General features: G+C 52.6%; 1 protein-coding gene and 2 long non-coding RNA genes across 3 annotated transcripts in view; 1 reads left to right on the top strand and 2 right to left on the bottom strand.

Annotated features, from left to right (window-relative positions):
• The window catches only part of aspscr1 (ASPSCR1 tether for SLC2A4, UBX domain containing), a 28304-nt gene extending 7253 nt beyond the window's left edge, over positions 1 to 21051 (top strand). The window contains exons 5-17 of the mRNA XM_035407151.1: positions 713 to 770; positions 1652 to 1725; positions 1808 to 2372; positions 4479 to 4538; positions 4948 to 5087; positions 6368 to 6449; positions 7222 to 7288; positions 8908 to 8970; positions 11996 to 12048; positions 17633 to 17684; positions 19141 to 19210; positions 19821 to 20017; positions 20483 to 21051. Of these exons, the coding sequence (XP_035263042.1) occupies positions 713 to 770; positions 1652 to 1725; positions 1808 to 2372; positions 4479 to 4538; positions 4948 to 5087; positions 6368 to 6449; positions 7222 to 7288; positions 8908 to 8970; positions 11996 to 12048; positions 17633 to 17684; positions 19141 to 19210; positions 19821 to 20017; positions 20483 to 20493 (1492 nt within the window). The 3' untranslated portion in view covers positions 20494 to 21051. The remainder of the gene's footprint in view (positions 1 to 712; positions 771 to 1651; positions 1726 to 1807; positions 2373 to 4478; positions 4539 to 4947; positions 5088 to 6367; positions 6450 to 7221; positions 7289 to 8907; positions 8971 to 11995; positions 12049 to 17632; positions 17685 to 19140; positions 19211 to 19820; positions 20018 to 20482) is intronic.
• LOC118221780 lies at positions 9837 to 10097 on the bottom strand. The gene is made up of 3 exons (XR_004764175.1): positions 10049 to 10097; positions 9939 to 10016; positions 9837 to 9874 (listed from the first exon to the last, which is right to left on the bottom strand). It is a non-coding gene; the product is annotated as an uncharacterized LOC118221780 (long non-coding RNA).
• Positions 10315 to 10944, bottom strand: LOC118221778. Its single transcript, XR_004764174.1, has 3 exons — positions 10907 to 10944; positions 10487 to 10564; positions 10315 to 10364 (listed from the first exon to the last, which is right to left on the bottom strand). It is a non-coding gene; the product is annotated as an uncharacterized LOC118221778 (long non-coding RNA).
• Positions 21052 to 25957: the final 4906 nt, after the last annotated feature.

The following is a 25957-nucleotide window of genomic DNA, read 5'->3' as shown; positions in this document are numbered from 1 at the left end:
CATGTGTCCGTACACGTGTGTGATTGAGTGTGTGTGTGTGTGTGTGTGTGTGCGTGTGTGCGTGTGTGCGTGCGTGTGTGCGTGTGTGCGTGTGTGTGCGTGCGTGCGTGCGTGTGTGTGAGTTTGTGCGTGTGTGTGTGTTTGTGTGTGTGAGAGAGTTTGAGTGTGTGTGATTGAGAAGAGTGTGTGTTTGAATGTGTGTGTGTCTGTGTTTGTTTGTGTGTGTGTATGTATGTGTGTGTGTGTGTGTGTGTGTGAGTTTGTATGTGTGCGTATGCATGTGTGTGTGTGTGATTTTGTGTGCATGTGTGTGTGTGTGTGTGAGTTTGCGGGTGTGTGTGTGCTTGTGTGTGTGTATGTGTGTGTGTGTGTGTGTGTGATTTTGTGTGCGTGCGTGTGTGTGTGTGAGTTTGTGTGCGTGTGTGTGTGCTTGTGTGTGTGTGTGTGTGTGTGTGAGTTTGTGTGCGTGTGTGTGTGTGTGCGTGTGTGTGTGAGTTTGTGTGCGTGTGTGTGTGTGTGTGAGTTTGTGTGCAGGTGCGTGTGTGTGTGAGTTTGTGTGCAGGTGCGTGTGTGTGTGAGTTTGTGTGTGTGCGTGTGTGCGTGTGTGCGTGTGTGCGTGTCTGCGTGTCTGCGTGTGTGCGTGTGTGCGTGTGTGCGTGTGTGTGTGTGTGTGTGTGTGTGTGTGTGTTACTAAAAGCTCTTCTCTCTGCAGGGTGCTGGAGCTGCAGCTGTGTGAGGCCACACCCCTCTGCATCTACATGAGGGACGAGGTGGGTCACAGATACACACCCTAAAAACACCTAGCCCCACCGCTAACAGCTCCATACACCCCACTGCCACAGCCTAACAAACACCTAGCCCCACTGCTAACAGCTCTATACACCCCACTGAAACAGCCTAACAAACACCTAGCCCCACCGCTAACAGCTCTATACACCCCACTGAAACAGCCTAACAAACACCTAGCCTCACCGCTAACAGCTCTATACACCCCTCTGCCACAGCCTAACAAACACCTAGCCCCACCGCTAACAGCTCTATACACCCCCACTGCCACAGCCTAACAAACACCTAGCCCCACCGCTAACAGCTCTATACACCCCACTGCCACAGCCTAACAAACACCTAGCCCCACCGCTAACAGCTCCATAAACTGCCACTGCCTCAGCCTAACAAACACCTAGCCTCACCTCTAACAGCTCTTTACACCCCACTGCCTCAGCCTAACAAACACCTAGCCTCACCGCTAACAGCTCTATACACCCCACTGCCTCAGCCTAACAAACACCTAGCCTCACCGCTAACAGCTCTTTACACCCCACTGCCTCAGCCTAACAAACACCTAGCCTCACCTCTAACAGCTCTTTACACCCCACTGCCTCAGCCTAACAAACACCTAGCCCCACCGCTAACAGCTCTATCCACCCCCACTGCCTCAGTCTAACAAACACCTAGCACCACCGCTAACAGCTCCATACACCCCCACTGCCTCAGCCTAACAAACACCTAGCTAAAAAGCATCTAGGGAATAAACGATCCACTGAAATAATGTTTTATTTTAAGTAACTTTTTTTGTAGCAGTTATATTGGGTTTTTTTTAGCCCTGTTCTCCTGCACTTTGCGATGGCGGCTCATGGGTGTTCTCCTGCAGGTCGCTGGGGTGGAGCCGCTAAAGCAGACCACGCTAAAGTCCCTGGGCCTGACCGGGGGGAGCGCTATCGTCAGGTGGGTGTGTCCCCTCCCTCCCACAGCGTTTTCCCATTGGCTGAGAGCAGCTTCTCTACGAACGTCTCCTCCTTCTGCACAGGTATGTTCTAAAAAAGACCAGATCCCCCGGGGATGGGGTCTCCATGGAGACGGCCGCCGGGGCAACGGAAGAAATCCCAGAATCCCCCCAGACCTCCTCAGAGTGTGGCCCAACGCCGGAGCCACACCCAGAGCCCCTGGCGTCTGTGGCCCCGCCCCCTCAGAGCCCCGCCCCCTCAGGGCCCTGCCCAGTCAGAGAGGAAGGTGACGGGGACCTGGAGCCCCAGCAGACGGTGCGCCCCAAAACTCGGCCGGTACGGAGCCAGCAGGAGGAGGAGGAGGAGCGCCCCGGTCCCAGCGGGACCCGCCCCAGCCAGGACACGCCCCCCGGCCCCAGCAGGACCCGCCCCAGCCAGGACACGCCCCCCGGCCCCAGCAGGACCCGTCCCACCCAGGCCACGCCCCCCAACTTCGTCCCCTTTTCAGGGGGTGGCCAGCGGCTCGGAGGACACCTTGGGCCAGGCCTGGGGATAAAGGGGGAGGCCTCCCCAAACTACAGCTCCTTACCTGGGGGACCTGTGGGACCCCCCGAAGCCAAGAAGCACAAGCCCAGCAGCGATGCCAAGGTTCGTCACCCTCTCAGCCCCTCCCACTGACCTATCAGCCCTTCCCACTACCCTCTCAGCCCCTCCCACTAGCCTATCAGCCCCTCCCACTACCCTCTCAGCCCCTCCCACTACCCTCTCAGCCCCTCCCACTGACCTATCAGCCCCTCCCACTACCCTCTCAGCCCCTCCCACTAGCCTATCAGCCCCTCCCACTGCCCTCTCAGCCCCTCCCACTAACCTGTCAGCCCCTCCCACTGACCTGTCAGCCCCTCCCACTACCCTCTCAGCCCCTTCCACTAGCCTATCAGCCCCTCCCACTACCCTCTCAGCCCCTCCCACTAACCTATCAGCCCCTCCCACTAGCCTCTCAGCGCCTCCCACTACCCTCTCAGCCCCTCCCACTAACCTGTCAGCCCCTCCCACTACCCTCTCAGCCCCTCCCACTAACCTATCAGCCCCTCCCACTACCCTCTCAGCCCCTCCCACTGACCTATCAGCCCCTCTTACTAACCTATCAGCTCCTCCCACGACCCTCTCAGCCCCTCCCACTAACCTATCAGCCCCTCCCACTGACCTATCAGCTCCTCCCACTACCCTCTTAGCCCCTCCCACTGACCTATCAGCCCCTCCCACTGACCTTTCAGTCCCTCCCACTAACCTCTCAGCCCCTCCCACTAACCTGTCAGCCCCTCCCACTAACCTGTCAGCCCCTCCCACTACCCTCTCAGCCCCTCCCACTAACCTATCAGCTCCTCCCACTACCCTCTCAACCCCTCCCACTAACCTATCAGCTCCTCCCACTACCCTCTCAGCCCCTCCCACTAACCTATCATCCCCTCCCACTGACCTTTCTGCCCCTCACACTAACCTCTCAGCCCATCCCACTGACCTTTCTGCCCCTCCCACTAACCTATCAGCCTCTCCCACTGACCTATCAGCCCCTCCAACTAACCTATCAGCCCCTCCCACTGACCTATCAGCCCCTCTCACTTACCTATCAGGGACTCTTAGCTCCTTCCACTAACCTCTCAGCCCCTCCCACTTCTCTCGCAGCCTCTCCCTCTGACCTCTCAGATCCCCTCCCCACACGAGAACTGATTTAATGAAAGTGGCTGTAGTGTCACTTCTCTCTGAAGCACGGATTGGCTCTGCTTCTATCTTGCTGCTGTGATTGGTCGGCCCTTGTCCTTGGCCAGCCCAACCGAGGCTGACTTCAGATCGTCCCTCACAGTCTATAAAGCGCTCTCCTCCAGGCAGCCCTCTCTGAGTGAGGAGCTTTTTTAAGCCCCTGTGTCTCTGACAGGGAGCTGCGGTGAGGCTGGGGTGAGGCTGCAGTGAGGCTGGGGTGAGGCTGCAGTGAGGCTGGGGTGAGGCTGGGGTGAGGCTGCGGTGAGGCTGGGGTGAGGCTGGGGTGAGGCAGGAGTGAGGCTGGGGTGAGGCTGGGGTGAGGCAGGAGTGAGGCTGGGGTGAGGCTGCAGTGAGGCTGGGGTGAGGCTGGGGTGAGGCTGGGGTGAGGCTGCGGTGAGGATGCGGTGAGGCTGCGGTGAGGCTGGAGTGAGGCTGCAGTGAGGCTGGGGTGAGGCTGCAGTGAGGCTGGAGTGAGGCTGGGGTGAGGCTGGGGTGAGGCTGGGGTGAGGCTGCGGTGAGGCTGGGGTGAGGCTGGGGTGAGGCAGGAGTGAGGCTGGGGTGAGGCTGGGGTGAGGCTGCGGTGAGGCTGGGGTGAGGCTGGGGTGAGGCAGGAGTGAGGCTGGGGTGAGGCTGGGGTGAGGCAGGAGTGAGGCTGGGGTGAGGCTGCAGTGAGGCTGGGGTGAGGCTGGGGTGAGACTGGGGTGAGGCTGGGGTGAGGCTGGGGTGAGGCTGCAGTGAGGCTGCGGTGAGGCTGGGATGAGGCTGCGGTGAGGCTGCGGTGAGGCTGGGGTGAGGCTGCGTCTCCTGCCTGCGTCTCCTGCTCGCGCTGCGTCTCCTGCTCGCGCTGCGTCTCCTGCCCGCGCTGTGTCTCATTCCTGTGCTGCGTCTCCTGCTCTGAGGTCCAGTGTAGAGGAGCGGAGCGTGTAATCTGCAGTAGCGCCCTCTCCCCCGAGGCACTTGGGTAATCTACGCATTCTCCTTTTCTCTCCCTTCCAGCGTGCAGACGCCGCCCGGCCCGCAGAGAGGACTGCGGGACACGGGGAGGAGTTTCTGGAGGTGAGGGGGGGGCGCTGAGACCGGGCCATTGGCCGTGCCCGTGACCACGCCTCCCGGACTCTATGATGTGGTCGGGGGGGGGGGGGGGGGGTTCAAAGAGTGCCATGGCGTTGGAGGAGGAGCCCTGAGCTGTAATCAGCCTCGATCACCTAACACCACCCAAAGTACCCCAACACCAATCAGAATCGCCAAACACTATCAGTTAACCAAACCTGCACCACCCAATACCACCAAAAACAACACAACGCCAATCAGATTCACTCAACACCACTCAAACCAAACCTGCACCACGTGACACTTCCCCAAAACTCACCACACAAGTCTCAACACCAATGGGATTCACCCAACACTAACCCAGACCAAAACACCTAAAGAAACCTGACCAAAACAAGCTGTGTTTGGCCCCCAGCCTTTGGAAAGGGAGCCCTTGCTGTACCACATGGATGCTGTAGCCCGTCGCCGTGACAACAGAGAGGATCTGCCAGATGAGTTCTTCGAAGTGACTGTCGACGACATCAGGAAACGATTTGCACAGCTCAAGAGTGAAAGGTAGCTTACCTGTGACCTCATCTTACCTCAGAATGTGTGAGTGTGTGCGTGTTCGTGTTTGTGTGTGTGTGCGTATTAGGGAGGGCGTTGAATACAAACCCCATATTCGGCAACACTTCAACAAGGTGTTATCCCGAATGTTTTCACCTCCCGAACACCTCCCACACACACACACCTACAGAGAGACAGCGAGTGAGTTCCATTAACACTAGATAGGCCATCTAGTGACACCATCGCACTTTGGGGACTTTTTATAATTAGAAGTACTCCCAACGCCGTAAATGCTTTATCCTCCTCCTTCTGCGACTTCCCTAAATATTTGGGCGTGAACTAACTGCGTTAAAATAAGTGACCTTTGACTCAGTCAAGAAATACAGTCAAGGTTGAGCCAACACGAGCCCCTTGAGAAATACAAAACAGGTGCTTTTACTCAGGTGCGAACGTGTCGCCCACTACTCCAGAATACAGTTCAGCAACTGAATAACCAGCGCTTGATACGAGTTTCCCAATCGAAAGTGCTATCGAAACTTACTTACACACGTATAATCACGCAAAATTAATTCACTGCAGTCGTCTTCAGGGCGGGCGCTGTAGTGATGGAAACGACAGGCTTAGAACTCCGCGGCGATAACGCCATACGATACATTTGCAGGTTTTCTCTGAAACTGAGACTTTGAAAGAGAAGGGAGGGAGAAATGTGAGGAAAAGTTTTTTTTTTTTTGGAAGGTTGTGCGTTGAGTGAAGAAGCATGCACCCTGCATCAAACGGTTAAAAAAAAACAACTAGTCTGTAATTGCCCTTTTCAGACAGCAACAAGTCGACGGTCAGAAATGTGTGCCGTTCACATCCCTGGTGCTGGCATGCAAAATCCTTATGTGCAGTGAAAGTTTTATGGAGACCGTTACGCTTGGCGGAATGTTCTAGGCGTCTGGTGTCCCGTCTTTAATTGGAGCAGTGTGCTAAATGGAGCGGAAGCTTGTGTTCGTCTCCCAGGTCTGCGGAGGTCAGCTGCTGTCCCGTACTCACCCAGGGGAGCTGCTTTAACCCTTCAGGGAGTGAGGTCACAAACATGTGATTAGAATGTTCTCCCCTGAACGTTCTAATGCTGATGTCACAATCACCGCCGCTGGCTAAAAGCGGTGCAGTTCTAGAACACTGGGGAAAAAAAACCATTCTAAATCTCCTCTTCAAAGGGTTAGTGAGCTGTTCATCTTATTTATTCATGGTTCCTGGTAAAATGCCCTGTGTCGCTGTTTCTCTCCTCTCCTCACCCCCGACAGGAAGTTGCTGGAGGAGGCTCCACTGATGACCAAAGCGCTGAGGGAGAGTCGGATGAGGGAGAAGATAGAGAGGTACCCCAAGGTGAGGCCCCGACCCTGTCCTGCTCCCTGCCCCACCCCCCCTGCCCTGCATGGTCACGCCCCGCCTGCCCGTCCCCCCAGCTGGTGTGGCGTTCCCAGCTCACACCCCTCCTACAGCTCAATTAGTGGTAAATTTATTCAGAGCCGCAGCGACCCCTGCTGGCCATACGGAAGAGTGCACCAGCCAGCTGAGTGAAGTTCAAATGGTCATGATCAATAAAGCTGTATGGGACCCAAACTCTGATGGGACATGGTTCAGATTCTGGTTAGTTGAGCCATTTTCAATGTTTTTTAAGTGGTGTTGTATAGGTGGGTAATTTGAAGGGCTCTGATTGGCTCTGCAGCTAATGGTGTTAATTTGAAGCTCTCTGATTGGATCCGCAGTTTGTGATGTTAATTTTGATCTCTCTGATTGGATCTAGAGGTGGTTGTGAGGAGTGCTAAGTGGTGGTGTTTAGGTGGATGATTTTGGAGCCCTCTGATTGGCTCTAAAGGTGGTGGTGTTAATTTGGGTTTTCTGATTGGCTCTGCAGGCGGTGGTGTCAATTTGGAGCTCTTTGATTGGGTCTGCAGGTTGTGGTGTTAATTTGGAGCTCTCTGATTGGCTTTGCAGGTGGTGGTTTTAATTTAGAGCTCTCCGATTGGCTCAGCAGGTGGTGGTGTTAATTTAAAGCTCTCCGATTGGCTCAGCAGGTGGTGGTGTTAATTTAGAGCTCTCTGATTGGCTCAGCAGGTGGTGGTGTTAATTTAGAGCTCTCTGATTGGCTCTGCAGGTGGTGGTGAGGATCCAGTTTCCAGACAGACATGTTCTGCAGGGATTCTTCCGGCCGCTGGAGACAGGTGAGTGTGTTCCCCTCCTTCCAAACTCCCCCCCCCCCCCTTCTGAACCGCTCAATCTTTTAAAGAGCCGAGTGTGAAAGGAGTCAAGCCAGCCAGACAAGATCTTTAATAAAGAGAGGGAGGGAAGGACTGAGAGGGAGGGAGGGAGAGGGAGGGAAGGACTGAGAGGGAGGGAGGGAGAGGGAGGGAAGGACTGAGAGGGAGGGAGGGAGAGGGAGGGAAGGACTGAGAGGGAGGGAGGGAGAGGGAGGGAAGGACTGAGAGGGAGGGAGGGAGAAGGAGGGAAGGACTGAGAGGGAGGGAGGGAGAGGGAGGGAAGGACTGAGAGGGAGGGAGGGAGAGGGAGGGAAGGACTGAGAGGGAGGGAGGGAGAGGGAGGGAAGGACTGAGAGGGAGGGAGGGAGAGGGAGGGAAGGACTGAGAGGGAGGGAGGGAGAGGGAGGGAAGGACTGAGAGGGAGGGAGGGAGAGGGAGGGAAGGACTGAGAGGGAGGGAGGGAGAGGGAGGGAAGGACTGAGAGGGAGGGAGGGAGAGGGAGGGAAGGACTGGGAGGGAGAGGGAGGGAAGGACTGAGAGGGAGGGAGGGAGAGAGAGGGAAGGACTGAGAGGGAGGGAGGGAGAGAGAGGGAAGGACTGAGAGGGAGGGAGGGAGAGAGAGGGAAGGACTGAGAGGGAGGGAGGGAGAGAGAGGGAAGGACTGAGAGGGAGGGAGGGAGAGGGAGGGAAGGACTGAGAGGGAGGGAGGGAGAGAGGGAAAACAGGGAGAGATCAAACGGCTTGTGCGGTTCCACTTTGCTTTGATGTGTCACTTTCAGGCCTGCGATGGTTTCATTTTATTAGAGTTGTCCACTTAAGTGCTCCAACTCCTGCAACCCCTTTTACACGCATGTGCACGTACTCACACGCCCTCACACGCATGCACACATACTCACACGCACTCACACGCATGCACACATACTCACACGTCCTTACACGCATGTGCACATACTCACACGCACTCACACGCATGCACATACTCACACGCACTCACATGCACTCACACGCATGCACATGCACTCACACGCATACACGCACTCACACGCATGCACATACTCACACGCACTCACACGCATGCACATACTCACACGCCCTCACACGCATGCACACGCACTCACACGCACTCACATGCATGCACACGCACTCACACGCATGCACATACTCACACGCCCTCACACGCATGCACACATACTCACACGCATGTTCACATACTCACTGCCTACGCTGTGTGTCTGTCAGTGACTCTGATTCTAACTCCTGCCTACGCTGTGTGTCTGTCAGTGACTCTGATTCTAACTCCTGCCTACGCTGTGTGTCTGTCAGTGACTCTGATTCTAACTCCTGCCTACGCTGTGTGTCTGTCAGTGACTCTGATTCTAACTCCTGCCTACGCTGTGTGTCTGTCAGTGACTCTGATTCTAACTCCTGCCTACGCTGTGTGTCTGTCAGTGACTCTGATTCTAACTCCTGCCTACGCTGTGTGTCTGTCAGTGACTCTGATTCTAACTCCTGCCTACGCTGTGTGTCTGTCAGTGACTCTGATTCTAACTCCTGATTGTGATTCTTTTCTGTATTTGGTACAGTTGGCGCTTTGAAGCAGTATGTGAGAAGTCATCTAGCGGACCCTCATCAGTCTTTCTACCTGTGTGAGTACACACCTGTCAGTACATCACACCTGCTCTTTCTACCTGTGTCAGTACATCACACCTGCTCTTTCTACCTGTGTCAGTACATCACACCTGCTCTTTCTACCTGTGTGAGTACACACCTGTCAGTACATCACATCTGCTCTTTCTACCTGTGTCAGTACATCACACCTGCTCTTTCTACCTGTGTCAGTACATCACACCTGCTCTTTCTACCTGTGTCAGTACATCACACCTGCTCTTTCTACCTGTGTGAGTACACACCTGTCAGTACATCACGCCTGCTCTTTCTACCTGTGTCAGTACATCACACCTGCTCTTTCTACCTGTGTGAGTACACACCTGTCAGTACATTACGCCTGCTCTTTCTACCTGTGTCAGTACACACCTGTCAGTACATCACATCTGCTCTTTCTACCTGTGTCAGTACATCACACCTGCTCTTTCTACCTGTGTGAGTACACACCTGTCAGTACATCACGCCTGCTTTTTCTACCTGTGTCAGTACATCACACCTGCTCTTTCTACCTGTGTGAGTACACACCTGTCAGTACATCACGCCTGCTCTTTCTACCTGTGTCAGTACATCACACCTGCTCTTTCTACCTGTGTGAGTACACACCTGTCAGTACATCACGCCTGCTCTTTCTACCTGTGTCAGTACATCACACCTGCTCTTTCTACCTGTGTGAGTACACACCTGTCAGTACATCACGCCTGCTCTTTCTACCTGTGTCAGTACATCACACCTGCTCTTTCTACCTGTGTCAGTACACACCTGTGTCAGTATATCACACCTGCTCTTTCTACCTGTGTCAGTACACACCTGTGTCAATACATCACACCTGCTCTTTCTACCTGTGTCTGTACACACCTGTCAGTACATCACGCCTGCTCTTTCTACCTGTGTCAGTACATCACGCCTGCTCTTTCTACCTGTGTCAGTACATCACACCTGCTCTTTCTACCTGTGTCAGTACATCACACCTGCTCTTTCTACCTGTGTGAGTACACACCTGTCAGTACATCACGCCTGCTCTTTCTACCTGTGTCAGTACATCACACCTGCTCTTTCTACCTGTGTGAGTACACACCTGTCAGTACATCACGCCTGCTCTTTCTACCTGTGTCAGTACATCACACCTGCTCTTTCTACCTGTGTCAGTACACACCTGTGTCAGTATATCACACCTGCTCTTTCTACCTGTGTCAGTACACACCTGTGTCAATACATCACACCTGCTCTTTCTACCTGTGTCTGTACACACCTGTCAGTACATCACGCCTGCTCTTTCTACCTGTGTCAGTACATCACGCCTGCTCTTTCTACCTGTGTCAGTACATCACACCTGCTCTTTCTACCTGTGTCAGTACATCACACCTGCTCTTTCTACCTGTTTGTACACACCTGTCAGTACATCACGCCTGCTCTTTCTACCTGTGTCAGTACATCACGCCTGCTCTTTCTACCTGTGTGAGTACACACCTGTCAGTACATCACGCCTGCTCTTTCTACCTGTGTGAGTACACACCTGTCAGTACATCACGCCTGCTCTTTCTACCTGTGTCAGTACATCACACCTGCTCTTTCTACCTGTCAGTACATCACACCTGCTCTTTCTACCTGTGTGAGTACACACCTGTCAGTACATCACGCCTGCTCTTTCTACCTGTGTCAGTACATCACACCTGCTCTTTCTACCTGTGTGAGTACACACCTGTCAGTACATCACGCCTGCTCTTTCTACCTGTGTCAGTACATCACACCTGCTCTTTCTACCTGTGTGAGTACACACCTGTCAGTACATCACGCCTGCTCTTTCTACCTGTGTCAGTACATCACACCTGCTCTTTCTACCTGTGTGAGTACACACCTGTCAGTACATCACACCTGCTCTTTCTACCTGTGTCAGTACATCACACCTGCTCTTTCTACCTGTGTGAGTACACACCTGTCAGTACATCACGCCTGCTTTTTCTACCTGTGTCGGTACATCACACCTGCTCTTTCTACCTGTGTGGGTACACACCTGTCAGTACATCACGCCTGCTCTTTCTACCTGTGTCAGTACATCACACCTGCTCTTTCTACCTGTGTGAGTACGTCACGCCTGCTCTTTCTACCTGTGTCAGTACGTCACGCCTGCTCTTTCTACCTATGTCAGTACGTCACGCCTGCTCTTTCTACCTGTGTGAGTACACACCTGTCAGTACATTACTCCTGCTCTTTCTACCTGTGTCAGTACACACCTCTCAGTACATCACACCTGCTCTTCCTACCTGTGTCAGTACATCACACCTACTCTTTCTACCTGTGTCAGTACACACCTGTCAGTACATCACACCTGCTTTTTCTACCTGTTTGTACACACCTGTCAGTACATCACACCTGCTCTTTCTACCTGTGTCAATACACACCTGTCAGTACATCACACCTGCTCTTTCTACCTGTCAGTACATCACACCTGCTCTTTCTACCTGTCAGTATATCACACCTGCTCTTTCTACCTGTGTAAGTAGCTGTGTGAGTACACACCTGTAACAGGGCATAATTTGGGCATGGTTACATCGTGTACTAAATGTGTATGTCCGAACAAAGTCTCAAGCAAAGCATGCCAGTGTTCTGGGGGACAGCGTCAGCACTGACATTCACTGTGGGAATCACAGCGTCAGCACTGACATTCACTGTGGGAATCATCTTGGCTTGATCCACTGAGATTTAATTAAGCATTTCCAGTTTTTTTCTGTGATTCATTTGTTTTTAAATGTACTAAAATACCATTTTAGTTAAAAGCATTGCCTGTTTTTTTGGGCATGGTCACAGGTTTTTTTAATGTGTCTATTTTTCTTGTGTTTGGTCATTCAGTACAATGTCCTCCCAGGTCTGCGAAGAAGCTTTGTATTTGGAAAGTGGGACAGTGTCAGAAATAAATAAATAAAAATACGAACCTGGGCTCTTTCGACCCTGCATCTCAGCAGCCCCAGGGGGTTATTTGTGTGATGTTTGTGTTTTTCTCCTCTACAGTTATCGCCCCTCCCAAAAGCACCCTTGATGACCCCACAGTCACGCTGTTTCAGGTAAGAAAAGCGCCCCTGCCAGCGTCCCACGTACACCTGCTGGAGAGAAACCGTGTGTTTGTACAGGTCCTGTATGGGGAAGAGAAATTGTGTGATTGTACAGGTCCCGTGTGGGGGAGAGAAACCGTGTGTTTGTACAGGTCCCGTGTGGGGGAGAGAAACCGTGTGTTTGTACAAGTCCTGTATGGACGTGCGGGAGAGAAACCGTGTGTTTGTACAGGTTCTGTGTGGACATGCGGGAGAGAAACCGTGTGTTTGTACAGGTCCCGTGTGGGGGCGAGAAAACGTGTGTTTGTACAGGTCCTGTATGGATGTGCGGGAGAGAAACCGTGTGTTTGTACAGGTTCTGTGTGGACATGCGGGAGAGAAACCGTGTGTTTGTACAGGTCCCGTGTGGGGGAGAGAAACCGTGTGTTTGTACAGGTCCTGTGTGGGGGAGAGAAACCGTGTGTTTGTACAGGTCCTGTGTGGACGTGCGGGAGAGAAACCGTGTGTTTGTACAGGTTCTGTGTGGACATGCGGGAGAGAAACCGTGTGTTTGTACAGGTTCTGTGTGGACGTGCGGGAGAGAAACCATGTGTTTGTACAGGTCCTGTGTGCGGGAGAGAAACCGTGTGTTTGTACAGGTCCTGTGTGTGGGAGAGAAACCGTGTGTTTGTACAGGTCCTGTGTGCGGGAGAGAAACCGTGTGTTTGTACAGGTCCTGTGTGCGGGAGAGAAACCGTGTGTTTGTACAGGTCCTGTGTGCGGGAGAGAAACCGTGTGTTTGTACAGGTCCTGTGTGCGGGAGAGAAACCGTGTGTTTGTACAGGTCCTGTGTGCGGGAGAGAAACCGTGTGTTTGTACAGGTCCTGTGTGCGGGAGAGAAACCGTGTGTTTGTACAGGTCCCGTGTGCGGGAGAGAAACCGTGTGTTTGTACAGGTCCTGTGTGCGGGAGAGAAACCGCTACGCTTCGGCTCCAGGGCTGCTGGCTTCCTGCCAGCCATGCGCCGCTCCCAGACCTATTCTGTCCTTCTTCTTCATCTTCTTCGTCTTCTTTTTCTTTTTCTTTTTGTTCTCTGGCAGATTCTTAACCTTTTTTTTGTATTTATATTTGTCGGCTGTCATTTAGAGTGTCGACATGCCAGCGGCAGTTTTGAGAAACCACGCGTGGGCGAGATTTAAAAGCGGATTGTTGGGAGGCGGTGGGGTCTTACTTGCTGTCCCCATGTCGGGTTTGGGGCATGGGGTTTGGAGCCGGGGGGAGGGGTGCTTGGCAATTTTATTCAGATACTTTTCGGGGGAAACTGAAGGCCTGGGACAGCTGGGCTGAAAGGGATTGTGGGATTGTCAGCGGGCCGGCGGTTTCCCGCTCAAAGTCAGGCCCTGACCCCTGACCCCTGACCCCTGACCCCTGGTCCCTAACTCACCCAGGACTCCCACACGGCAGCTCTAAACCACACTGAAGTGCCGACGTCTGGCCAACCAGCAGGATCAGCACAATAGAACTGCCCCCTTTTTCCTTGGAACTCAACGCCATCTCGGGATATATGCTCTGTCTCTCTCTCTCTCTCTCCCTTTCTCTCTCTCTTTCCCTCCCTTCCTTTCTCTCTGTCTCTATCCCTCCGTCTCTCTCCCTTCCTCTCTCTCTGTCTCTATCCCTCTGTCTCCATCCCCCTCTCTCTCTCCCTTCCTCTCTCCCTCCCTCCCTCCCTCTCTCTCTCTCTCTCTCTCCTTCTTTCTCCCTTTCTCTCTCTCTCTCTCCTAGCGCAGACGTATTGTCTTCCTGATGCAGCGCGGTTGGCTGCTCAGCTCTCCCGAGGCTCTTTAGATGTGTGATTAATGGTGTGTGATTACAGCAGAGCGCCCTGGTGTGCTTTAGCGGGTGAATTCACCCTCCCTGAAGATGAGTCCTATTCACTCTGTTACTGCAGGACTAGTTACTGTAGCTTTAGAGAGGGCAAAGACCGTTACTTGTGCACACGTGCGCATATGCGCATGCACGCACACACGCCCACGCATCCATACACATGCAGGTATACACACCCACGTGCACACACGCACAGCTGCACTCACGGACTCACTGACAATCACACACATATGGTCACGCACACACATGCGCGTACGCACACACACTCAGTCACGCAGTCACACAGACACACACACGGAGGGAGAGAAAGAGGGATGGGAGAGAGAGAGGGAGCAGAGAGAGGGAGAGTTGTGTTTGTGTGGGCATTAGGGAAGTTTATAGCAGTTGGGAAGAATTCACCTGCATGAGTCGCACTCAATATTACTCAAAATATTGCCCTTTCCCTGAATTCTGTCCCTTTGCCTCCAGTGTTGGGCAGTAACGCGTTACTCAGTGAGGCATTACTGTAATATTATTACCCCTTACCCATAATACTGCCCCCTTACTCCTAATTACCACCCCTCTCCTGGAAGCCCATCCCTGTCTCCGAACCCCGCCCACTTTCCCATAGCCCCGCCCCTGTTCCCTAACCGTGCCACCTCTTCCCTAACCCGGGCCCTGCCCCCTGACCCAGCCCCTCCCGTTCTACCCCAGACAGCCCCCTCCACAGTCACGCTGTGGGTGAGTGAGTTGTCTGGAGGGGAATGGCGGACTCTGCCATAGAGCCGGAATGGCCGCCAGAGCCGCGGAATGTCCACCAGTTTCCTTGGCTGCCTGACTCACAGATGCGTTGGCAAACCTACAGCACCTTGAAGTGGGTTTTGCTCCATTGTGCAGTTGGGCTGGTAAACACGGCCTACATCAATCTCGCGCTCTGTGGCTTCTTGGACTTGTCTAGCACTCGTTGCTGTTGTTCTGTGTGGTTTCTCTTTATGTGCTTGTTCCACACACTGTGGGGGGGGGGGGGGGGGGGGGGTTGGAATTAGTCCACAGTCAAACAAATTGTCTTTGTTGTGGTACAACCCCTCTTGGAGCGGTAAGATTGTGGTGAAGTCTATGTAACCCCTCTTGCTTGTGTGTGTGTGTGTTTGTTTCTGTGTGTGTGTGTCTGTTTGTATCTGTGCGTGTGTGTGTCTGTTTGTATCTGTGTGCGCGTGTGTGCGCGTGTGTGTGTGCGCATGTGCGTGTGCGCGCACATGCATGTGAGCACATGTGTGCTTTGACTCTGTGAGTGTCAGAGCTCTCAGTGCTGGTGATGGGGTTGCTTTGACTCTCTATCAGAGCTCTCAGTGCTGGTGATGAGGTTGCTTTGACTCTGTGAGTATCAGAGCTCTCAGTGCTGGTGATGGGGTTGCTTTGACTCTGTATCAGAGCTCTCAGTGCTGGTGATGGGGTTGCTTTGACTCTGTGAGTATCAGAGCTCTTATTGCTGGTGATGGGGCTGCTTTGACTCTGTGAGTGTCAGAGCTCTCAGTGCTGGTGATGGGGTTGCTTTGACTCTGAGTGTCAGAGCTCTCAGTGCTGGTGATGGGGTTGCTTTGACTCTCTATCAGAGCTCTCAGTGCTGGTGATGGGGTTGCTTTGACTCTGTGAATATCAGAGGTCTCAGTGCTGGTGATGGGGTTGCTTTGACATTACAGTCACTGCAGTTTACTCCAATGGCCTGCACAGTTCCCAGATATCAGTCCAATAGAGACCCTTTTGGGATGAAGTGGAAGAGAAAGGGTTGCGTCTGCAGCATTGCGTGGACGTAATGTTTATTTATTGGTGTGAAATGAGAGCCCTTCTGTCGGTGTGCAGGATGTATAGTTAGAGGCCAGTGTTTAGTCTGAACGTTGGTATGAGGATGAGGGGAGAGTGCGCACCTCTCCCTGTGGCGCGCTCTGTTCCAGGAAGATTAATCGCGTCGAGTTTCAAAATGCGCCTGCTCCTTCCAGCCCTTTCCCACGCTGAAGATTTCTCCACATTGAAGTGTTCCTTTTACGTTCATTTTTTTTTTTTTTTTGGATGTGATTCCAGTAGAGTGCGCATAGCTCACAGTTTATTGAACAGGTGGAAGCAATATATCCAACAACACCAAACGCTGTCTTGACAGCAAAAAAATGTTTTTTCCTCATGGTTAATAAAAAAAAAAAAATGTAATTTTCATTTTTTGTGATAATGTGTAATACCACAGTGTGTGTGTGTGTGTGTGTGTGTGCGTGCACGTGTGTGGTATCCTGAAGTTAAAGCATGCAGCAGGGTTTCTCAGAAAGGTCAGGCTGGCTGGACTGCAGACTGTCTGCGTCAGTGGAGGCCGGATGGCGTCAGCGATGGCGAGGGCGGGCGGGGAAAGACGCGCGGAGTCCTGCAGCGCCGCCAGCTCTGCGTCAGCGCAGCGGCGGCCGGTGTGCAGACCGACTGCGCGGTCGTCATGGTTTCAGCCTGTCACGTGCGCCGTGCGCCGCCGTGGAGACGGAGTGCGCCGTTCTCTCTCCGACTGCGCACCGCGCCCTGAACCGCGCACGGCTCTTTGAGGACGGGGTGACTTTGGGGGGGGTGGGGGTGGGGTGTAGCCGCCCCTGTGAATTCCTTCCAGGAGATCTCACCGAGCCCCCCCCCTTTCCTCACGAGGCGTGGACGGCGCGAAACCGAAGACGGTTGACCCCAGGATTCCCCTCCCTCCTGGGGTCTTCAAACGGAGCCCTGGAATAACAAGCAGCCGTGAAGCCCGGCCCGGAGACTGCGTCTGTCTGCTTCCATCTCGGGTTGGGGAGGCTGCTGAGCTCACATGAGGGATCTGAGGAGCTTACCCAGCTATCCCCCCAACCGTCTGTCTGTCTGTCCCCCCCCCGCGCGCAGACCCACTGGCAGGAAGGGAAGGAGAGATAGCGGCTGATCTTGGGAATAATGAAGGGAAGGAGAGATAGCGGCTGATCACAGGAATAATGAAGGGAAGGAGAGAGAGCGGCTGATCACAGGAATAATGAAGGGAAGGAGAGAGAGCGGCTGATCTTGGGAATAATGAAGGGAAGGAGAGATAGCGGCTGATCTTGGGAATAATGAAGGGAAGGAGAGATAGCGGCTGATCACAGGAATAATGAAGGGAAGGAGAGAGAGCGGCTGATCTTGGGAATAATGAAGGGAAGGAGAGATAGCGGCTGATCTTGGGAATAATGAAGGGAAGGAGAGATAGCCGCTGATCATGGGAATTATTCTGTTAACCATTTTGGAATGTTTTTTTTTGTTTGTTTTTTTTTTTTTTGAATTTTAAGTCGGTGTTCTGAAACTCCATTGCTTGAATCAGCAGTAGTGACTGTGACATCATTGGAATGTTGAGTTTGTGATCTCATGCCTTGAAGGGTTAAGGTCCAACTGATGAGCTGCTGTGGCGCAGGCTGTGAGGGTGGGTGCTGGCTTCTGATCTGGGCTGGCACTGAAACACCTCACCTGTGCTGTGACACACCCACATTCTGCATTCTCACCTGTGCTGTGACACGCCCACATTTCACATTCTCACCTGTGCCGTGGCACTCCTATGTTCTGGCTTTTCACCTGTGCGAATGTCAATATGTAAATCAGTTACAAATGTCTTGAAGTCCCCAGGCCAAGCTGAAACCTCCCCCCCCCCCCCCCATCCCCACGTGTAATACCTGTGTTTCTCTCTCTTCTTTCTCTCTGTCTCCCTCTCTCCCTCTCTCTCCCCTTCTCTCCAGGCTAACCTGTTTCCAGCCGCTCTGATATACTTTGGCTCTGATGTCCAGACAGGTTGGTAAATCAGCCCTCCTGTTTCAGTCTCTTGTTGTTTTCATTAGTTGCTGTGCCAAAAAGAGCAGAAGAGGAAGAGGAGAGACTGGCTGATCTGAGAGAGACTGGCTGATCTGAGAGACTGGCTGATCTGAGAGAGCAGGGCTGATCTGAGGGAGCAGGGCTGTTCTGAGAGAGCAGGGCTGATATGAGAGAGCAGGGCTGATCTGAGAGAGCAGGGCTGTTCTGAGAGAGACTGGCTGATCTGAGAGAGCAGGGCTGATCTGAGAGAGCAGGGCTGATCTGAGAGACTGGCTGATCTGAGAGACTGGCTGTTCTGAGAGACTGGCTGATCTGAGAGAGCAGGGCTGATCTGAGAGAGACTGGCTGATCTGAGGGAGCAGGGCTGATCTGAGGGAGCAGGGCTGTTCTGAGAGACTGGCTGATCTGAGAGAGCAGGGCTGATCTGAGAGAGCAGGGCTATTCTGAGAGCGGGGCTGATCTGAGAGAGCAGGGCTGTTCTGAGAGACTGGCTGATCTGAGAGACTGGCTGTTCTGAGAGAGCAGGGCTGTTCTGAGAGAGCAGGGCTGATCTGAGAGAGACTGGCTGATCTGAGGGAGCAGGGCTGATCTGAGAGAGCAGGGCTGATCTGAGAGACTGGCTGTTCTGAGAGAGCAGGGCTGTTCTGAGAGAGCAGGGCTGTTCTGAGAAAGCAGGGCTGTTCTGAGAGAGCAGGGCTGATCTGAGAGAGCAGGGCTGATCTGAGAGAGCAGGGCTGTTCTGAGAGAGCAGGGCTGATCTGAGGGAGCAGGGCTGTTCTGAGAGACTGGCTGTTCTGAGAGAGCAGGGCTGATCTGAGGGAGCAGGGCTGTTCTGAGAGAGCAGGGCTGATCTGAGGGAGCAGGGCTGTTCTGAGAGACTGGCTATTCTGAGAGAGCAGGGCTGATCTGAGAGAGCAGGGCTGATCTCTCGGTGCTTTCACACAGTAACTGGGCCTTAGGGTGCTGTTTGACTGACATAATGGGGCATGTCAGTGCTGGAGTATGTCAGTATTGGGTATGTCAGTGCTGGAGTATGTCAGTAGTTGGGTACGTCAGTATTGGGTATGTCAGTGCTGTAGTATGTCAGTATTGGGTATGTCAGTGCTGGAGTATGTCAGTATTGGTATGTCAGTGCTGGAGTATGTCAGTATTGGGTATGTCAGTAGTTGGGTATTTCAGTGCTGGAGTATGTCAGTATTGCGTATGTCAGTGCTGGAGTATGTCAGTAGTTGGGTATTTCAGTGCTGGAGTATGTCAGTATTGGGTATGTCAGTGCTGGAGTATGTCAGTATTGCGTATGTCAGTGCTGGAGGTTGTCAGTAGTTGGGTATTTCAGTGCTGGAGGTTGTCAGTAGTGTGGAATGTCCATGGTGTTGAACAGTAGTGTGAATATTAGCCTGATGTCTGTGTCTGTTTCTGTGTTTTTGCTCTACAGACTCGTACCTACAGAGGCAGCTGCTTGAGTCCAGTGTGTCCGCTCTACAGGCCGATGAAGCCATAGCAGAGTAAGCGCTCTCACACTTAACTAAAGCTCTGATTGACTAGAGAGGCCACGTGCCTTCAGACACTGCGGCCCTCCAGGACTGGAGTTAAACCTGCAGACACTGCGGCCCTCCAGGACTGGGGTTAAACCTGCAGACACTGCAGCCCTCCAGGACTGGAGTTAAACCTGCAGACACTGCGGCCCTCCAGGACTGGTGTTAAACCTGCAGACACTGCGGCCCTCCAGGACTGGAGTTAAACCTGCAGACACTGCGGCCCTCCAGGACTGGAGTTAAACCTGCAAACACTGCGGCCCTCCAGGACTGGAGTTAAGCCTGCAGACACTGTGGCCCTCCTGGACTGGAGTTAAACCTGCAGACACTGCGGCCCTCCAGGCCTGGAGTTAAACCTGCAGACACTGTGGCCCTCCAGGACTGGAGTTAAGCCTGCAGACACTGTGGCCCTCCAGGACTGGAGTTAAACCTACAGACACTCTCCCTCCCCCCCCTCCTCCCTCTCTCTTTGCCCCCCTCCCCTCCCTCCCCCCACCTCTCCTCTCTCTCTCCCTCCCCCCACCTCTCCTCCCTCTCTCTCTCCCCCCCCCTCCTCCCTCTCCCCCCCCCCCCCCCCCAGCTGCATGCCCAGGTCTCCGACCTCATCATCCGCCTCGCTGGTTCCGGAAGACTCCTTTCCGCCGCCTGTGGATTCCCATGAGCCGGCCAATCAGCAGGGATTAGAGGAGCCCCCGCCCCCGCCCCAGCCGGACAGCCAAGCGGCCCCGCCCGTCAGGACAGATTCTAGCAAGGTGCCCAAGTGGCTCAAACTGCCAGGTACGCCCGCCCCGCCCCGCCCTCCCCAGGGGGAAGCACGCCTGTCTGGACCCCGTCCTTCTCCAGCGGGGGTACTGGAACACGGCCATTTTATGAGTGATGCTTCTGTCTATTTTCCCGTATTCTTTTACACTTTCCTACTTTTATATAATAAGCATGTACGTATGCATGCACATGTTTGCACATATTTCACATATGCAACAAGCGCTTTATCATAATAAAAACGAATAAAGAAAGTTACTTTGTCTTCGTAAAAACAGCTGCAACCTAAAAATGAATGATCGTAAGTTTTAAAAATGGCATCGGGGCGATAGAAACGCCCTGGAAATTTAGATTCCCGGTGTTTATTCTGGAGGGGCGGGACCCTCGCATTGCTATCCTGTCAGGGCAGTCCCAATGTACGTTCTGTCTGACTGAAGTATTCACTCTTTTTTTTTTTTTTTTGTCTCTGATTTTGTTTTCCAGGGAAGAAGTGAAGAGCGATGCGGCACTCTGTCTCCAGTGAGGAGGTCAGAGGTCAGAGTTCAGGGGTCGGGGGGCTGGCAGGGATAGGGGGAGCTCAGTTGTGAGCCTCAGTGCCGCGCTGCACTTCCGGGTTCCCCGAGGTTCACTTCCTGGTTCAGAGCCGGGGGTGACCTCAGCTCCTCTGTAGATCTGCTGTGAGTAAGTAGAGAAACCAGCCAATAAAGAGAGCCTCACATCAGCAGTCACCCGCTTCTGTTTCTTCCAAGATCTTAAAAACGTGAGAACGCGTAACGACGAGAACCGGGCGGTCAGCACTTAGTCTTGTTATTTAAATTTACTTTCCTTCACATTATTCAGTCAGCTTTAATAATACCTGCCCCTTCCTTAGACTGGCCTATCAGACATCAGAACATCCATGACATCACAAAGGGGATATAAGCAGAACTAATCACATACTCCAAAAAATCTCCAAAATTCTGAACTTGGCTGAACTTCAAGGGCTGTTTCATATAGCTACAATCAGGAGTTTTATTATTATACCGATGTTTATAATAAAGTTGTTATTGCTATTTGTGTTGAAACGGTGTTCATTTCAGTAATGACTGCAGCTAGGAAAACACAATTTGGCCTATGATATTAATAATGAGGTAACATTTTTGAAATGGGTACTATTTCTGAAAATGGCTTTAATGGTCCCTGCCTGCCTGACCTATCGGAGTACAGTCCATTTGTGTTGATACGTGATAACATATTACAACCCACATCAAACGTTTGCATATCCTGAAGCAGTTCTGAGACGTTTGCGTCATGGAACACTGACTGTTGAGCAGGTGCTTTGGCATGAGCGTGTGCTGCGGAACATTACCTTTTAACGTTTACTTTTTGAGCGTAACGTTTCTCATTTTTTAAGGATGTAAACATGCTGGCATTGTGCAGTATTGCCGTGGCGGTTCAGATGAAGGAGATGGGGGGGGGGGCATTATTAGGATGTGGAGGGGAGTGGGGGGACATTATTAGGGTGTGGGTGGGAGTGGGGGGGTGTTATTAGGGTGTGGAGGGGAGTGGGGGGGCATTGTTAGGGTGTGGAGGGGAGTGGGAGTGGGGGGGGGTATTATTAGGGTGTGGAGGGGAGTGGAGGTGGGGGGGGCATTATTAGGGTGTGGAGGGGAGTGGGAGTGGGAGGGGCGTTATTAGGATGTGGAGGGGGGTGGGGGGGGCATTATTAGGGTGTGGAGGGGAGTGGGAGTGGGGAGGGTGTTATTAGGGTGTGGAGGGGAGTTGGGGGGGCTGCTGTGAAAGTGTGAATGAGCGGAGCTTCACAGCAGGGCAACGCTGACCATTCATTACCCTCGCATGATTGTGCCAGGAGACCCTGACTAGCACAAGCCAAACCCTGCCAGACCAATCACTGGGCCCTTCCATTCTGCCTCTGTTTTGGAAACAAACGGTCTGCACCCTGGGTAGTAACGTCAATCCCCTCGCCATGGGCACTGGCTCCCGAACAACCGAGAATTTATTTTTAAAATTAGTCTACACCCACAGTAGGATCAACGCTTTCTCCCACGCAGGGTCTCCAACGGGGTGCATTTCACCCGTATAAATGAGCTAGGATTACCTGGAGTGATGTCAGCACAGGTTTCCGGTAAAAAATGTTAAAATTGTAACGTGAAGATGAGCAGTTTTGGTCAGATTGTTTCTCAGATAATTACATTTCATAGTTTAGCGGCTGGTGTTCAGGGTTATAGTAGCGTTTAGTGGCTGGTGCTCAGGGTTATAGTAGCGTTTAGCGGCTGGTGTTCAGGGTTATAGTAGCGTTTAGCGGCTGGTGTTCAGGGTTATAGTAGCGTTTAGCAGCTTGTGTTCAGGGTTATAGTAGCGTTTAGCAGCTGGAGTTCAGGGTTATAGTAGCATTTAGCGGCTGGAGTTCAGGGTTATAGTAGCGTTTAGCAGCTGGAGTTCAGGGTTATAGTAGCGTTTAGCGGCTGGTGTTCAGGGTTATAGTAGCGTTTAGCGGCTGGTGTTCAGGGTTATAGTAGCGTTTAGCGGCTGGTGTTCAGGGTTATAGTAGCGTTTAGCGGCTGGTGTTCAGGGTTATAGTAGCGTTTAGCGGCTGGTGTTCAGGGTTATAGTAGCGTTTAGCGGCTGGTGTTCAGGGTTATAGTAGCGTTTAGCGGCTGGTGTTCAGGGTTATAGTAGCGTTTAGCGGCTGGTGTTCAGGGTTATAGTAGCGTTTAGCGGCTGGTGTTCAGGGTTATAGTAGCGTTTAGCGGCTGGTGTTCAGGGTTATAGTAGCGTTAGCGGCTGGTGTTCAGGGTTATAGTAGCGTTTAGCGGCTGGAGTTCAGGGTTATAGTAGCGTTTAGCGGCTGGTGTTCAGGGTTATAGTAACGTTTAGCGGCTGGAGTTCAGGGTTATAGTAGCGTTAGCGGCTGGTGTTCAGGGTTATAGTAACGTTTAGCGGCTGGAGTTCAGGGTTATAGTAGCGTTAGCGGCTGGTGTTCAGGGTTATAGTAGCGTTTAGCGGCTGGTGTTCAGGGTTATAGTAGCGTTAGCGGCTGGTGTTCAGGGTTATAGTAGCGTTTAGCGGCTGGTGTTCAGGGTTTGGCGGGGCTGTAGTTTTGATGTGCTTCTGGGCGTTTGGCTGCGGTTCAGCTGTGCGTAGGAAGGTAGATTCCACCTGACAGCGGCCGAGTCAGGTGCTTTCATAGTGTCAGGAGCAATCAGCTCACGCAGCGCGCAGCTCGGTTGCCATGGTTTCCCTCTTCTTCGGTGGTTGCTATTGGAGCAGTGACCTCCGCAGGCGTGGTCTGCTTTAATTGCAGGCGCTCGTGATGGATGTGGCCATTTCTAACTCACAGATACGATACCGGTGTTTTACAGGAGCCGGCGCCTGAGGCCTAGCATGCCCTAGTCATGTCTTTGTGTCTTGTTTTGAGTGGCTGTAAGCCTGTTGATTCAAACAAGACGGTGAATGCGTCATAGGTTATAGATGTAAACAGTATTGGGAATGTCTGTAATTTTTTTTTTTTTTGAAATGATCACGTCCAAAGCCACCCCATTAGGAAGCATTCCTGCGAGCAATTGAAGTGTAAATATGTGAATAAAGCAGGAGTCTTCCTCCCAACCTCTCTCCCCACTGAGTTTTTTAACCCCATGTGCTGTTTTTTCTGGTGGATTCAGCCTCATTTCCTGTTTTCCCATAGGCCTATGGCTTCTTTGTGACTGTGTCTCTAAAAAGCGGCACACAAATTTATTTTTAAATATGGACTCTAACAAAATTACTGATGGGTACTCATTTTTATAAATGCCCGGCTTCTTCGTTAGGCTATGACTAAGCCCACTGATTACTGGCTTCTCTACAAACAACGTCGTCAAAAACCATCCCGTAAGAAGAAAGCTGGGGCTAATTAAGGGGTAGAAAACTGGCCTCGTCAAGACCTCAGACACTGGCGAGAGAGGACTCCTGACTGTCCCGCCTGATATCGGCAGAAAGACGTCAGGCTAAATAACCGTGACCGGGTAAGATGGGGGGGGTGGGGGGAGGAACTGCGGTTTCGCAAAACAGAAGCGGTGAAGTCGGTCAGACCTGCCAGACTCCCGTCTTCCACAGTCCCTGCAGAGAGGGAAGGCGGGGGGTGGGGGGCTTTAACAGATAAATCAAAGCAAAGGGAAAAGACCCAGATGTGAGATCTCCGCCGGTCCGGGACCAGAGGTTAGGCCTCGCGGAATTAACGCTGTTCAGGTGTGCGCCGGGACGCGCGGGCGAGCCGCGCTTTGATCCCGTCTTCCTCCCGCCCGACTCCGGCGCACAGATGTTCTTAAAAATCCCATCGCTCACAAGAGACGTCAAAACAAAGATGAAAAGCAAAAAAAAGCCTCCTGTAGTCTGATATCAGTCTTTCATCGCTGTTGAAGAATTTTAGCCCGCGTTTCTTCAGTTGATTTGGTGGTTTTTTCGAGCTCGAGCTGCTCATTTCTTTTTCGCAGCGCTACACACACACTACGCTTGCATGCACACACACGCCAGTGTTTCTACACTTGCACTACCCACTTTTATTTTATTTTTTTTAAATCTCTGGGCATCCAGCGTCCATCACTCCAACTCACACATCACTCCATCCTTCTCTTCCCTCTTACAGACTGACCACTCTCCTTCTGTTTCCTGTTGATTTTCAAATCATTTCGTCTCCTTTCTGTTCATTTTTCCACGTAATTTACAGAATCGCTCTGTCTCTTTCTTCCTTGTTCTGGGTACAGATTACTCTCTTTTTTCCCCCATTGTTTTCAAATCACTTCACGTCCTGTCTGTTATGTACACAACAGTCAGTCTCTTTCCGTGTTATGTACAAATCACTCCATCTCTCTCTCTCTCTTCCCTGTGTGTTAGATGTTGTTTGTTTCCCAATTACTGTGGATTAGAGAGCTGCCATGGCTGGCTGACACATACACACACACACACACACACACACACTCACACACACACACACACACACACACACTTACTACCAACTCCTGCCCCCCTGCACCTCACTCTCCAAACCAAACAGCTCTGCTGCCTCGCTGAAAGAACTTCAAAGTATCCAGAAACGGGTGGTGGGGGGAGGGAGGGAGGGAGGGGTGCGGGGGCACTTCAGTGTTCCTGGTACTTGTCATTGTCTAACTAGCTGGCTAAACCCCCCCCCCCCCCCATACTCTAATCACTTCCAACTGCAGCAGGCAGCTTTGAAGGAAGACTGTGGAAGCATACTGTGAGCACCTGCTGGAGGGTCTGGGGAGGGGGAGGGGGAGGGGGTGAGGGCGGGGGCGGGGGATGTTGCAGGTGGGACGGATCTGTGTCATCCAAGGGCAAGGGATGCACCCCCACCCCCCAATGCCAGCATACAGCGAGGAGGTGGGGCCAGGTGGGGTGGGGGGGGCAGGTGTGGTGCCCCATTGGCCCCCCATCCCACCCCCATTTCACTGCAGCAGGTGACTCAGGTTCGAGCTGAATTTGAGCATGTGTTACTGTGTTACTGCGCCCCAATATAGGGTGTTCTACCCGTTACAGTCCACCATTAACACACCTGACTGACAGCCTGTTTAAACCAGTCTGCTACAGACCAGAGCCTGTTACAGACCAGAGCTTGTTTAAACCAGCCCGTTACAGACCAGAGCCTGTTACAGACCAGAGCCTGTTTAAACCAGCCTGCTACAGACCAGAGCCTGTTCCAGACCAGAGCTTGTTTAAACCAGCCCGTTACAGACCAGAGCCTGTTTAAACCAGCCTGTTACAGACCAGAGCCTGTTTAAACCAGCCTGTTACAGACCAGAGCCTGTTACAGACCAGAGCCTGTTTAAACCAGCCTGTTACAGACCAGAGCCTGTTTAAACCAGTCTGTTACAGACCAGAGCCTGTTTAAACCAGCCTGTTACAGACCAGAGCCTATTTAAACCAGCCTGTTACAGACCAGAGCCTGTTACAGACCGGAGCCTGTTT

Source organism: Anguilla anguilla, chromosome 2 (assembly GCF_013347855.1).
Source record: "Anguilla anguilla isolate fAngAng1 chromosome 2, fAngAng1.pri, whole genome shotgun sequence".
Lineage (NCBI taxonomy): Eukaryota > Metazoa > Chordata > Actinopteri > Anguilliformes > Anguillidae > Anguilla > Anguilla anguilla.
This window is presented reverse-complemented; position numbering and strand designations above follow the sequence as displayed.